Source organism: Triticum dicoccoides, chromosome 1B (genome assembly GCF_002162155.2).
Source record: "Triticum dicoccoides isolate Atlit2015 ecotype Zavitan chromosome 1B, WEW_v2.0, whole genome shotgun sequence".
NCBI classification, from domain to species: domain Eukaryota; kingdom Viridiplantae; phylum Streptophyta; class Magnoliopsida; order Poales; family Poaceae; genus Triticum; species Triticum dicoccoides.
Window position 1 is genome coordinate 417360486 of NC_041381.1, and position 13843 is coordinate 417374328.

General features: G+C 43.4%; 1 protein-coding gene across 1 annotated transcript; it reads right to left on the reverse strand.

The window, feature by feature from the left end:
• Positions 1 to 95: 95 nt before the first annotated feature.
• Positions 96 to 9061, reverse strand: LOC119338530 (tetratricopeptide repeat protein SKI3-like). Its single transcript, XM_037610858.1, has 20 exons — positions 8607 to 9061; positions 8358 to 8480; positions 6185 to 6268; positions 6034 to 6084; positions 5854 to 5946; positions 5577 to 5717; positions 5418 to 5498; positions 5080 to 5327; positions 4832 to 5003; positions 4630 to 4751; positions 4471 to 4528; positions 4298 to 4363; positions 3699 to 3917; positions 3335 to 3386; positions 2718 to 3091; positions 2525 to 2619; positions 2209 to 2448; positions 1480 to 2123; positions 639 to 842; positions 96 to 555 (listed from the first exon to the last, which is right to left on the reverse strand). The coding sequence occupies exons 1-20, from the start codon at positions 8799 to 8801 to the stop codon at positions 356 to 358; spliced, it is 3462 nt and encodes a 1153-aa protein (XP_037466755.1). The 5' UTR covers positions 8802 to 9061; the 3' UTR covers positions 96 to 355.
• Between the last annotated feature and the right edge of the window lie 4782 nt (positions 9062 to 13843).

The following is a 13843-nucleotide window of genomic DNA, read 5'->3' on the forward strand; positions in this document are numbered from 1 at the left end:
GTTTCGAACGAAATTGTCGTGTAGGCTGATTGAGCTGGGATAAGCAGACTGACGCTTCCTTTTTCCTTTCTCAAATGTTGCATTGACGCTCGTTCTCCGTACCATTTTCTTCTCTATCCAAAAGGACCATCATCATGTTTCAAATGTTACAGGTTACGATTTGCAAGGTTTGTGAGAGTAGGATCTAGTACTTGATAAAGTTCACAGCAACAAATACACTTCGCTAGAGCACCTCACGGGTTCATCCCAAATAGGTGTAGTCGACAAACAAAAATACGCTACAAAGTGATTCCGGTACGCCCGTCTCAGCTACAAGACCGGAGACTGAGTTCTGGCCGGGTCAAGGAGGCTACACCTACACGCACACAAGCTGCAGCAAAGCCTTCCAGTACCGTGAGCATGACGGGTTCTGGTGTATCGCCCTGAGAAGCCACGCCCCGGGACTCTGCATCGTTTCCAGCAGTTGCAGTTTCTTCTGCTGAGGACCTGTCGCCACCGCAGTCGACTGGCTCGCCAGAAGATGCATTTGGAAATAGAGCTCAGCAGGCCGCAATTCTGCACAAATCAAAACCAAGAAACGGTCAGATAAAATGAAATGGACGTTTTATCTGTTGGGGCTCTGAGCTTCAGTTTCAGACCTGGGGGCCAAGAGAACCACTCGAGGCGAAGGTTCTTCTCCCACTTGGCTTTGGAGCCGAGGCTGCCTTCTGCTTGGGCCAGTAGGAGTGATATGATGGGTACGGCAGCTTGAGACTTCTGCTGTGCCTTTCTGAGGCTCGAAGCTGCGCGGGTTATATACTGAGGAGCCGCATACCTCCGGGCAATCTCCATATGCATAGCTCCTGCCAGGGTGATTTTGATTCAGTATGCAATGAGAAAGTACAGAGAAGCAAACTCATCTAACTAATGTTTAGTCCCGTTCGCTATCGCCCCTTCAGATTATAAAAATATAACATAAAATTTGCAGGCAGTGGACAGGGTTCGTAAAAACTGAAGGGTTGAACAGGCTGTGTGAATTCTACTTCCCTGATTAACTTGCATAGAAATGTGATATCTAAGCATCTACTTGGTCACTGTAGTACATACTAGATGTGAAGCAGAGCCCAGCAGCTGGTCTTGTGTTATGGACAATGTTCAGGTAAGACCGCGATGCTACTGTGAATGCTCACGATCAGGAAACCAGGTGATGCGCAAGTCACTCACACAAACCAGGTGATAAACAAGTCACACGCAGTGCTACTGTGAATGCTCACTACCAGTAAACCAGGTGATACGCAAGTCACTCACACAACTTTCTAAGTTTCTTAAGCAGATTGCACGATACTGTGATCATGATGCCTACTGGAGTATGGAGGTAACAGAACATCGAGTACAAAATTTAACTCCATATAAGAGGTAACCAAAAAAAGTTTCAGGGAAAACTGACAATTAAAATAAGCTAACCAACAAACAGAAAAAAAAAAAAACAATCTGGCTTACCATTGAGGAATAAGATGCAGCTATCAGCATCCTTTTCCGCACATGCCTGTGCAAGAGCTTTTTCAGCACTTGCAAAGTCCTCGTCCCGCATAAAACACTGAGCACATGCTAGATTAAAAAGAGATGGCCATTTTGATGGGTTGCTACCATTCCTTTCAATGCATTCTTTCAGATTTATCTCTATTTCATCAGAGCCACGGTTCACTGAACATAAAGATTCAAGTTGCTTGAGCATTACCCAGCCAACCTCAGTATTCGTGCGGTTCTGCAAGCATTTCATGTATTCCTTCCTGGAGTTCGAAAGATCGCCTTGCACCACATAAGCCCGACACAGTTGCAAGTGTGCAAAGAAAGTATCCACACTCGGAGGAGCAACTGTTAGAGCATCTGTAACTTGAGCAATGCCGTTTTCATAGTCATCAGATTGCAAACTAACCTCTGAAGACAAAAGAAGTAGCAAGTACTTCTCGTAAAGGATGAGTTTATGCTCTTGTGAATTGCTACTGCTGGACATAATTTGTAAAACCAGCCTCTTCAAAGTGGCACAAATATGTTTGGGGTACTTCTCTTCACGTGCTTTTTGGAAAATAGCAAGCACAAGCAAGTAGCGTGCATCTTGGTTCCATGGTTCTTGATGGACCAACCTTCAAATGAAGTTACATCTTAGTTTGCCAACCAAAGCCAAATAAGTATAATGTTGTCAATGTCGTAAGTTGGAAAAAAACATACCTTTGCAGGTTGCGTATTCCATTGTATTGACTTAGGTACTGGTCTTCACATGTTGGGAATGAGAACTTTGGATAAGAGGTGCAGGTAGCATAGCAAGACATTGTTGCACAAGCTTGAATTTGATGCGGAGACCTTAGACCCCTATTAGATGTGTGCCCATGGGACAACGGAGTAACCCTTACTGCTTTGTGAGAAGCAGTCCAATCTCCGCTCGACAGCAGCAGAGATCCAAGATGGTTTCTGCAGCATGCAACGAAGGCAACATTATGATGAATATAGTCATAGTCATGGTTTACTGTCCCAGGGAAGATGTTACCTTACTAAACTGCAGTCAGGATACATGTGTAGAACCTTTTTCAGGTAAGACAAACCACCCTCGACCCCTAAACAGTTGTTTGATTCCCCACCAAACTACAAGCGAAATTTAATCTATATTATTACAACTAGCATACAACCAAAAAAAGGAAGAATAAAATCCACCAAGTACCAAAAACAATTAGGGTACTTACTGCCTTCCCCAGAGCAATATTTGAGTGGACTTCACTCATCACGTCATAGGATGTAAGTCTAGGAGGCGTACTCAAGTGAGGTAACTGAAAACGCTTGCTTGGCTGCAAAGCATCTAATGCAGAGATGATGAATTTCAACTCTCTGTTATAACTGGGTTGACCAGGGAGTGTATGAATGACCGAAGCTGCAGAATCCTTCCCAGCTATGTTGTATGCTAAGGTGCATATGAATCCCAATGCCCCAGTTGCACTCTCCTGCTTCATATTAGATAAGTTTTCAGCCAAGTTTTGTGATATGGAAAGAGCTTCATCATGCCGTCCAAGTTTCCACAGTGCAAGAGCATATACTTGCAATCCATCAACGTTCAGCAGTCCTAGAAATTTGAGATGACCCGTTAGTGTGTACTACCTCTGTAAACTAATATAAGAGCGTTTAGATCACTACTTTAGTATTCTAAACGCTCTTATATTAGTTTACGGAGGGAGTATGTTGTATATAGCATGTGCGAAATAAATTGATATAATAGTATAATATGCTTGCCATGCATGTTTGTTCAATTCACAAGAAAAATAGGAAATATAAGCTTTCAGTTGCTTGAAGTGGAAACTAAACAGACCTTGTGTTTTCAACTCTTCGCACTCGCACACTGCATCAGTTGCAAGACCAGCCTGCGGTCAATGCGATGATTTTAATTAAAGAAGTGGAAGTGCTTATGGGGAATTAAAAGGATAACCACCTAACTATAAGATTCATAAGTACTCCCTCTGTAAACTAATATAACAGCGTTTAGATCGCTAAAGTAGTGATCTAAATGCTCTTATATTAGTTTACAGAGGGAGTACCACACTAGGAACAGCAAGCTTATTACAGATACAGAAGTCACAGTAAACACATTTTTTCAGATTTACAGTAAACAGCATGATTTAAGCTTCTTGCTCTGAAATAAATAATTTTATCAAACCATGTGATAGTATTCTTACCTTACATAGTGATCGGGCAAGATTCACTGAAACATCAACAAAAGGATATCTATTGTCTAACTTGGACCCGCGCACCATGTCTAAAGCAAATTTCGCATGTTGGTAAGACGTGATTGCAGATTGAAAATCTGATCGCACTTCAGAGACCAGGCCATTTATATTGTGTGATTCTGGGTAATGAGGCGCTCGCTGAACAGCCTGTCTTACAGCCATCAATACCTACACAACATAAAGCACCACATACACAGAGACTGACATGTCAAAGAAGGAAAAGAAGCATGTAATAAGTGTAAACAACATAAGCATTGCTCAAGAAAGATTACATATACATAACCTGGTGCTCTAAATACCCAAACCCAAGCACTAACTTATGTAGGCATAGGTATAAACATGTGCCTAGTGAAACCATCTGTAGCACTAACTTAGTGACAATGCCAACAATTCAACAACACTATGATGTAAAGATGAGACCATATAATAACTACCACCAGGTTAAACGGCTGCTTTAAAAAAACATCACTTCATTTTGAGCATGAAGTGGCCAATATTTACTTCGAAATTAACTTTCAACAACACCAGAAAAATGAAATTGAACATACCTGAGGTGACAGAAGTTCACCAGAACGAGCTGCAATTGTTCCAAGGCCAATCTGGAACTCTGGCAGCTATGCAAATATGACATGAGAATGAGATAAAACTAAAGTACGGAAATAACTAAGCAAAGTATTAAATTACATTAATAATAACAGACAGCTCAGTAAATTGTACTTACAGGTAGTATCTGCACAGCTCTCAAGCAGCTTTCATAAGACTCATTTACTGCACCAGCCCTTTAAGATCATGCCAAAGATTAAATAATTGTAAGCAAAAATTAAGTGCAGCAGTATAAGGGCCTTTTTGGCTTTCAGCAAAAGATGTAGGGGATGGTTACCTAGATTGGTGATTGTTTTCTGCCGACATTCCAGCCCATGGCAAGGCCAATGATGGATCAATGCTTCGAGCTCGATCAAATGCTTGTCTGGCCAATTGCTTGTGACCTGATTGTCTGTAAATCTGAAGGTCCAAATTTTAGTTACCTTCCTACTAGTAAAAAGAGCCAACCAGGCAACCAACTACTGCATAAATAGCAGTACCTTTCCAAGGTATGCCCAAGCTTCAGAGAGAGACGTATCCAACTGCAGTGCCCTGATAAGAGAATGCTGCTTTAAAGCCTGATTACTTGAGACTGAACCCAATGTAACCCAGAAATCCTTATTAACTGGTTCCAGCATCAAACCACCCAATGACATTTTTTCTGGAAGCTCCCTGTTGTACAGAAAACATAGTGTGTCATCAGAAATCTCCCAAACAAAGCGAGCATCTGATGAGCAAAGAAGTTTACCAAACAATGGGGTCTACAGAGTTATTTTCCTCCATGGTACAAATGAGATCAAGACAAATAGCAGTATCAATGTGAATATTAGCTTCCCAAGGAGTGAGGCGCAAAGCTCGTTGATATGAGAGTTTTGCACTATTTGCAGCTGACAAACATGTATTTCTCCACTGAAGGACGGAAGCTTTGAAATTTTGTTCATCCATGCCCCTCTTAATATGCCTATCCTCCCACGGAGAACACCTTGCAAGTGCGAGCTGACATAAAATGTGAGACATATGATTGAATACTTCAAGTTATAAGGTGCCAAGTAAATTTAGGTGATCAATTAATGGTAATAGAGGTACCTGAGTATCTGCATGCAATTTCCAAACACAGGAAAGGTTTCCAGTCAAGGAAGTGCAAACTTTAGCAGTTTCTGATGCTTCCTACATTAAACAACACCCAGGTGATACATGGACATGAAATGCTATTGATTCAGAACAAAGTATCATATACCAAAATACCTTCAGCAGATTAGCTGCCCAGGTAAAGGCCCCAATAGTTACACAATGCTTTGACCACGCAAGCAATGCCGAGGCAAGTCCAAAGTATGCAGAATGATTATGAGGAGCCATCTCCACGGCAGAACGGAACTGTTCGACTCCCTAATATTGTGTAAAGTACAATATCACAGAAGTTATTACCGGTAGCAGCAGCAGAGTCATAGATGCTTAAATTGGTCTTTGCTAATCAAAACCCGTAGGTATCCAACACAACTGATTAACTGAAAAAACTTCCTACCTTTCTGAAATAGCCAAGCATTAGCTGGATGTTTCCACTTTCAATCAAAGCAAAGACCCTGGAACTATCAAGTTCAATAGCTCGCCCATATGACTGCCAACCAAAACTGAAGTAAGCATATTCAGAAGACTCACTACAATACTAAATTGTTTATGATCCTCGAAAGTGAAAACAGCACACCTTTACTGCAGCAGTAAACATGCCCAAACGGTGGTAAGCCAGACCAAGTGCCTAATACCAAATATGGAATGTTAAACCAAATACATTGTAAAGACAGAATGAACGCATGACTTGGGTTTCATCAACTTTGACAAGGAAATAAAACACGCACCTCCCATAAATCCGCACATGTTGGGTAACCTCGTATTGAGTGTTGAAGGCTCTGTATAGCATCTGACCACTTCTTTTGATGAACCTAAATTTGCCATATCGTGTCAATACTTACCATGGATATGTTCCGTTATGCAGTTTACAGAAAAGATAATCACAAGAAAACTGTTAACAAATTATACACACAAGCTTAACCTTATCAGTTTAAAGTATAAACAAAGAACACTCGTAGCTCCTTGATTCAAGGAAACAAAACAGCACAATTGTTAAAGCCTAGAAAGGGCTATAAGCCTAGTCATTGAAGGATAGACAGGCATAACAAGATCTGAAATATCTCTAGGGTCGGAACAAAAAAGGGGTTGAGCACCAGGAAGGAACAGTCACCCAAAGGGCCAGACTGCCAAATGACCTGGGGAGAACCCTCTGAACTGGTCGATTAAAACGAGCAGGTGACGCATGTGAAGCAGGCTCCCAAAAGGCATCAGAACATTTGATATTTTTATGATAAGCGCATTTCAGACAACTGTTTTACTGCTGCTTTGGAACTTGTTTTGTTTTATACTTCTATTGATGCAGCAGTGCAAAAAAAAAAGGTGAAAAGGACAAGCCAGTACCCCATTGTTTTACTCTATGTACCTTGGTAAGCCAGTATGGAAGTATGCACTGCCCACATGTCTTTGCAGTGATGTACTGATGTCCACTAGAGGCACAATTGACTCTTCAACGTCCTCTCTATCAGTATTGCATAGTTGGCACCAACTCTGAGCTGCCCTTTCCTAGAATCAGCCACCTCGACTTTACAGCTTATACTGTGCCTTCAATTCACTTCAGCAAAACCAACTGGTGTGCTAACTAGGTTCAATAGCCCCATGGCAGTACTTAAGATTTCAGATCAAACATAAAACGAGGGTTCTATTTACTCTTTAGTTCCACCATTTGTAATCTCCTGATGTATTGACCATGTATAGTTTTATGAATCTGCCTATGCTCATTATTTTTGCTCTTAGTTTAGTATCTATCTATATAGTGTACTGTGTAAGAGTAAATATGGATATTGTGCGTTGGCAATGGCACGATGCTACATCCAATGGTCAAGTCAAGATCGGGCAAATCCTGCTGTTTAAAACCCTTGGAACAAACCCTTAGTACACCAGATCATGTCACATTGTATTTCAGGATGGTAGTTACACGGAACATTCACCGGCAGCAAGCACTACTGGCGCTGGAACATTGCAGCGTGTGGTGATGCCGATGGCCCAATTTTGACAGATAAACTGTTTGGATTTTATCGGCCCATAATTGCATAGAGATTAGGGATTTCAGTATCACTGTGCACAGATGGGGCTAATTAAACATACTTGTATATATAAAGCATACTGATGCATATTTATTTTTTACCATATTTCTAATCATAAAAATGCTACGCGAAGTCACGTGTATTTTGCCTATAATAAAATTGAGGAATATAACACACAAAGCAACAAGTAATAACAAACATTACTTGTAGAGTTGTACATCACCTATTCAGCAATAAGTACCAAACTTAATCCTGAATGACCTATTGCTGGTGGATTTTGCTTATCAGCAGTATGGATTTTGCTTATCGGCAGTATGTACTCCGTATTCGATTATCCCTCACTGTACATGAGATGAAAATATGTACCATAAAAGGAAAATTTAAACCAGCAGTACTGAGGAGTGATCCCTGGTCGAACAGGTGACTCATTGAACCAAGACCTTAAGCAGTTTGATGACCAGGCTGATTATACCATAACTAAACCTATACAGCATACCTAAGAAACTACTGCAAGAAGGTCATTCGATGGTTCCTACTGATGTAGTTCCTGCTAAACATCTTCTGTTATTATCAGATAATTTCATTATGCTATCACACCTACAAACCTCGTCGCTGATTTATAGAAAAGTATTAACAGAGAAAAAGATTATTGAAAATTCCTGCTTCCCTATCTAATCTCTACAGGACAAAGGCCTGAAGTTCTCTCTAACTAATGCCTATTGGCTTTGCTTCCATAGACTCTAACTTAGGAGGTTCCGGCCCAATTCAAATGTATCCATTCAATCGAAATGAATTCTTCAAATTTGCACATGATGTTGCCATGATCACTTCATCAAGCAATATAAAATGAGTAAAAGCAGCTGTCACTCGAGTGCACCTGCAAGTAGCCGAGTCTCCGGAAGGCCCAAAATGCGCGCGGCGACTTGCCGGCAGCCTCCTTGCACACGGCGAGCTCCAGGCTCTCCTTCCCCTCCGCGTCAAGCAAATCGCAGAGCGCCTCCTGCACTCACCAGCCACCAGACAGAGACAGGCCGCGTCAAAACACCACCGCGAGCAAACCAACCAACAAACGACTTCAATGCAACACGCAGCGCATGTGTGTGCGCCCGCATTCAACCACACCCACCCCGGCCTCGGCGTCGTCGGGGTCGAGGGCCACGGCCCGCTGGTAGCACCTGGCCGCGCGCTGCGCGTCGCCGGCGCGGGCGTAGTGGTGGCCGAGGGAGCGGAAGTGCCCGCCGTCGTTGGGGTTCAGCTTGGCGGCCGCGAGGAGGCGCTCGGCCTCCTCCTCCGCGCCCTGCTTCGCCGCGGGGGCGGACATGGGGGCCGGCGGGCGGGTGGGCAGAGCTGAACCCTCGGAATCTCTGGAGAAGGAGGTGCTGCGGTGCTACTGGTACTCCGCCGAGCAGCAAACGAATCAGCGGCAGACTGGGATGGGATTGAAGGATGAATGAATCCAACTTGGAGTGGATCTCCGCGCCCCCACTCTACGCCGGTACAGTGGAGCGTTGGAGGAGGAGGAGGCTGAGGGAGGGATTTTCTTCGGGCCGGTGGTGCTCCGGTGGAGGGCGGAGAGGGTAAGAGGAGGGGAAGAGGGAAAGTAAAAGCACTGTTGGGACTTGGGCCAGGAACTTGAGGCCCAGATCGACCGGACAATGGCCCGGTGGACATGTGATTGTGTGGATAGACTTTGATGTAACCCTAAAAAAGTGACGTGACAATGGCCCATTTTGGTTCTCGGATGTATATGCTCTCGGATGAACAGTAAATTTAAAATAAATGTAGTGTCAGAAACGCTGTTATATTATGTAACGGAGTGAGTAGTAAATATAATTTAAATTTTCTATTTTTTAGATGTTTTTGTAACAAGTGTGCTTGACAATTTTTATGCTGGAATAGCAGTGTTTCGTCAGTGAAAGAAACAAAAGTGAATGTAACATTTGAAGGTAACAATTGACGCTTGACTTATTTATTTATTTTTTGCAGAGGTCAAACGCTTAAGCTTTTCACCTAAAAATTTGCAGGTAGCATTTTGAGTGTGACAATGAACTCATGTAATTTTTTATATTCTTTTTGAATTTACAGAAAACATTTTTGATGCACAGGAGCATATGCTCCCAAAAGGCGAAATGAATGTCTATGTGTGAATAGAGTAACAATAGAGTAATTATTTGAGGGAGGTCTAGTTTGCCCACCGCAACTTTTTTTCAGGGTTGGTGTAACAACTTACGGCATCCCTAGCCATCAAAAGTTAAATATGGAGAGAAAAATATGCTAACCCAACAAGTCAAAAATAATGAAGACAAAGGCAAAGAAAGAAGAAAAGAGCAGGCCTTGAGTATATGCTAAGATCACACTTTTATCTTTATATGATCTGAAACCATTTCATTTTCTCAATTTTTCACATTGGTGACCTTCCACTTAAACCATTAAACGTAAGCCATTGCTGGCAATCTTTGTACCGTATATAGTGCTACCAATCGTCAGAGTTTCTCAATGCCAATGTGGGACATGACCAACACTAACAAACTGATTATCGAATGATAATCACGATGATCTTTTTTAGAGAGCGTGCAATGAACTAAGCCAAATGAATCATTTGAGAAGCTACACGCACTAGAAGAACGCTCCTGCGTTGCAACGGGACCGTATTAACTTTAAGAGTTCAATATTACGATATACCTTTTTTATCATCAAATCCTCACACACACACTCTCCCCCCTCCCTCTTCCTCACTCTCTCTCTCTAACACACACACACATAGCCTATTCTCCCCGTTAATAAGACTTATTCAATTGCAATAATGTGTGGACTTGTGGTGAGCTTGACTAAACTAATGGATAGTGTGATATATTCTCCAATCATTTAACAATGAAATTTCAGAAATGGGAAGATTATGTAACACCTCAAGTCGTTAGCTACAGTGACCTCCCCCTAATGATGTCATGTCATCAGGCTTGCTAAGCCAAACTGCCACTTGATAAAAATCAAAGCCCAATTCAAATTTAAAATAAAGTCAAATAAATTATTTCGTCAAACAGTAAAACTAAAATGTACACCATATTCTATAAATTCCACCGATCTTTGACATGTTGAGCCCAACATTATTTGACCCAAAAATTAAATCTTGTCAAATTAATAAGAGGTCCAATAGTAGTTAAAATAACCAATTAAATATAAACCTAATTTTATGTATTTTCTTTTGGCCCCAAACTTTTTGTGCCACCTAAAAATATTGTGCTCGAATTGTGTGCATAGTTCACAATTAACAAAATCCATTTAGTTGATATAAGAATAAATAGAAAACGGTGTTAAAAAGGAGAAACGGATTAGAATACATTAAAAACCAAAAGGACGATGAAAAGGGGGATTCCTCCTACCCTACTTCATCTGCCTCCGCTACTTCATCTGCGCCAACGAGATCAAGTCCAGCACCCCCAGATCGACATCGTTGCCATCTTCCTCAACCTTCGGCCACCGTGACATTGCCGTTCGATCCGCGCCGCCCCGAGCTCCCCTGTCTTCCCCTAGGGTGTCATTGACACCGTCGTGATCTCCTCTTGCCTTTCCCCAGTTTCCCCTCTCGTTTGCTCTCGTTAGGTATTTCGCCGTGGCCGAGAACCGTCGTCCGCCATGGCCATTGCAGGGGTAGCCACTGAGCTCCTCGGATTAACCCCGTGGCACATGCCCGCTCCTATGCGCGCCCATGCCCGAGCCTTCAGCTCTTCTTCTGCGCCCGCGGGGCCACTCCCTCTCTGGCTCTCCATGCCCACGCACGTGCCACACCGTGTCCGTCGCGTCCGCCGTTGCCATCACGCTCGCCATAGCCACCGCACCACTGTGCCCCGCGCGACGCACACCCTGCCCGCGCGTCACACTCTCGCTGGTTGCGCTCGCCCCGTCTGCTGCCGGCTATCCCTTCGCTCGCCCCGCTGTCGCGCCCCTGCTTCGCGTCACCTCCTCTCACGGCCATCTTCTGCCGGCCGCATCTCTGCCCTCCATCGTAGGCCGCTCGCCTCGCCTACTGCGTGCTTCTTCCTGCTGCTATGCGCTGCTCTACCACTGGTATGCTGTTGCGCCATGCCCTCGTCACCACCGTGGACAAACGTGGCAGAGGGATTGTCAATGGAGTACGAGGAGGAGGTGGCGGAGAAGGTGTGGAGAGGCAAGAGGTCTAGGGTGGCGTCAGCTGGCTGTGGTGGAGGTGATTATGCGAGAAGGAGCCGGAGCGGAAGGAGAGGTCACAATTGGAAAGAATCGCAAAAAAATCATAACCCGGAGATCTCAAAAAATGCTAATATCGATGGAGGGATGATTTTTTTAATAGGTGGAAAACATAGGAAATATTGGATGTTATCAAGGAAAGGTAAAAATTTAGGAAAGTTAGGATTTTGAACTGATTTCTATGCAAATGGGGTTTTATTGTTTGGTAACATGATATCAGTACCTGCCCGTTTGTGATGTGTCTGATTAGAAAAGTTTGCAAATGTTAAGAAACTATTTATTGGGAGGAAAGTTTGTGACGTGTCTGTTATTTGTTTCCTAAAAAAATTTCACTAATGAGAGAAATCGATTGATTTAGATAAGTTAGGAAAGTTAGATTCAAATCTATTATTTGTTTCTTAAAATTTTGTTATTTGTTTCCTAAGAAAAATTGAACCAATAAAAGGAATTGATTAATATGAATAATTTAAGGAAGTTAGATCCGTGATTTGTTATACGTTAGGAAAGTTCTGGTTGTAATAAAGAGTGGAGAGAAAAATAAACCCATGGACCAGGATGGGAGGGGGTGGTGGGAGGAGAGACGAGAAAAACCAGCGAAAATAAACCGTGAAGACTATTCACCAACTGCTCCATTAAGAGTAGAGATATGCATCATAATGTGAATAGATAAATCACATTACAAATATCATCAATATGCACCCAATAAATTAACTACCATATTCAACATACACAGAAATGGCAAGAAGTTTTTTGCGTCATTGTTTTTTGAGAAAAGGGAATCAAACATGGTCGAGTCACCGGCCCACATCATTTTTCCTTTAGGTTCTCCTCACGCTTCCCCCGTCGGGTAAGATTTTATCTAAAAGAAAAAAAGTCAATTTTACTACCCTAAACAAAGTTGGTGGTTCACATCACCCCCCCCCCTCTAATTTATTTTTCTGCCGCTTTCACCCCCTGATCAAACCCATACCGGACAAAAAACATGGGTGCTTTCTCTCGACCTGGAGCTAACGTGGCGGTGGTCAACGGTGGTTTTTCCGGCTGGTGTGGTAGAGTTGCCCCCGCCGTGGGAAGAATTCCCCATTCTTTCTTTCTCTCCCGCAACGAAATTCCTAACCCTAGCTTCCATGGGCGGCGGCAGCGTTACCTCCACCACCGTGTCCGTCAATGGCGTGAGCGCTGACTGTTGGGGAACGTAGTAATTCAAAAAAAAATCCTACGATCACACAAGATCTATCTAGCAGATACATAGCAACGAGACGAGAGAGTGTGTCCACATACCCTCGTAGACCGAAAGCGGAAGCGTTTAGTAACGCAGTTGAAAGATCTAGGATGTCGCCTAGAGGGGGGGTGAATAGGCACTTTAAAATAATTACGGTTAAGGCTTGAACAAATGCGGAATAAACCTAGCGGTTAATTTGTCAAGCACAAAACCTAAAACATCTAGGCTCACCTAAGTGCACCAACAACTTATGCTAAGCAAGATAAGCAACTATGTGATAGCAAGATATATGACAAAGAACAATATGGCTACCACAAGGTAAAGTGCATAAGTAAAGGGCTCGGGTAAGAGATAACCGAGGCACGCGGAGACGACGATGTATCCCGAAGTTCACACCCTTGCGGATGCTAATCTCCGTTTGGAGCGGTGTGGAGGCACAATGCTCTCCAAGAAGCCACTAGGGCCACCGTAATCTCCTCACGCCCTTGCACAATGCAAGATGTCGTGATTCCACTAAGGGGCCCTTGAGGGCGGTTACCGAACCCGTACAAATGGCAACCCTTGGGGCGGTCACCGAACCCGTACACTTTGGCAACCCTTGGGGGCGGTCACCGGAACCCGTCAAATTGCTCGGGGCGATCTCCACAACCTAATTGGAGACCCCGACGCTTGCCCGGAGCTTTACACCACAATGATTGAGCTCCGAACACCACCAACCGTCTAGGGCGCCAAGGCACCCAAGAGGAACAAGCTCTAGGGTGCCCAAACACCCAAGAGTAATAAGCTTCTCAAACTTCACTTCCACGTATCACCGTGGAGAACTCAAACCAATGCACCAAATGCAATGGCAAGGGCACACGGAGTGCCCAAGTCCTTCTCTCCCAAATCCCACTAAAGCAACTAATGCTAGGAAGGAA

Bases quoted from the DNA above. Each gene is read 5' to 3' on its own strand.
- LOC119338530 (XM_037610858.1), bottom strand. From the start codon at position 8,801: ATGTCCGCCCCCGCGGCGAAGCAGGGCGCGGAGGAGGAGGCCGAGCGC. The intron at 8,481-8,606 runs GTGGGTGTGGTT...TGGTGAGTGCAG, and splicing joins CCGACGACGCCGAGGCCGGG to GAGGCGCTCTGCGATTTGCT. The intron at 4,752-4,831 runs GTACTGCTATTT...TTGGACCTTCAG, and splicing joins CTTGGGCATACCTTGGAAAG to ATTTACAGACAATCAGGTCA.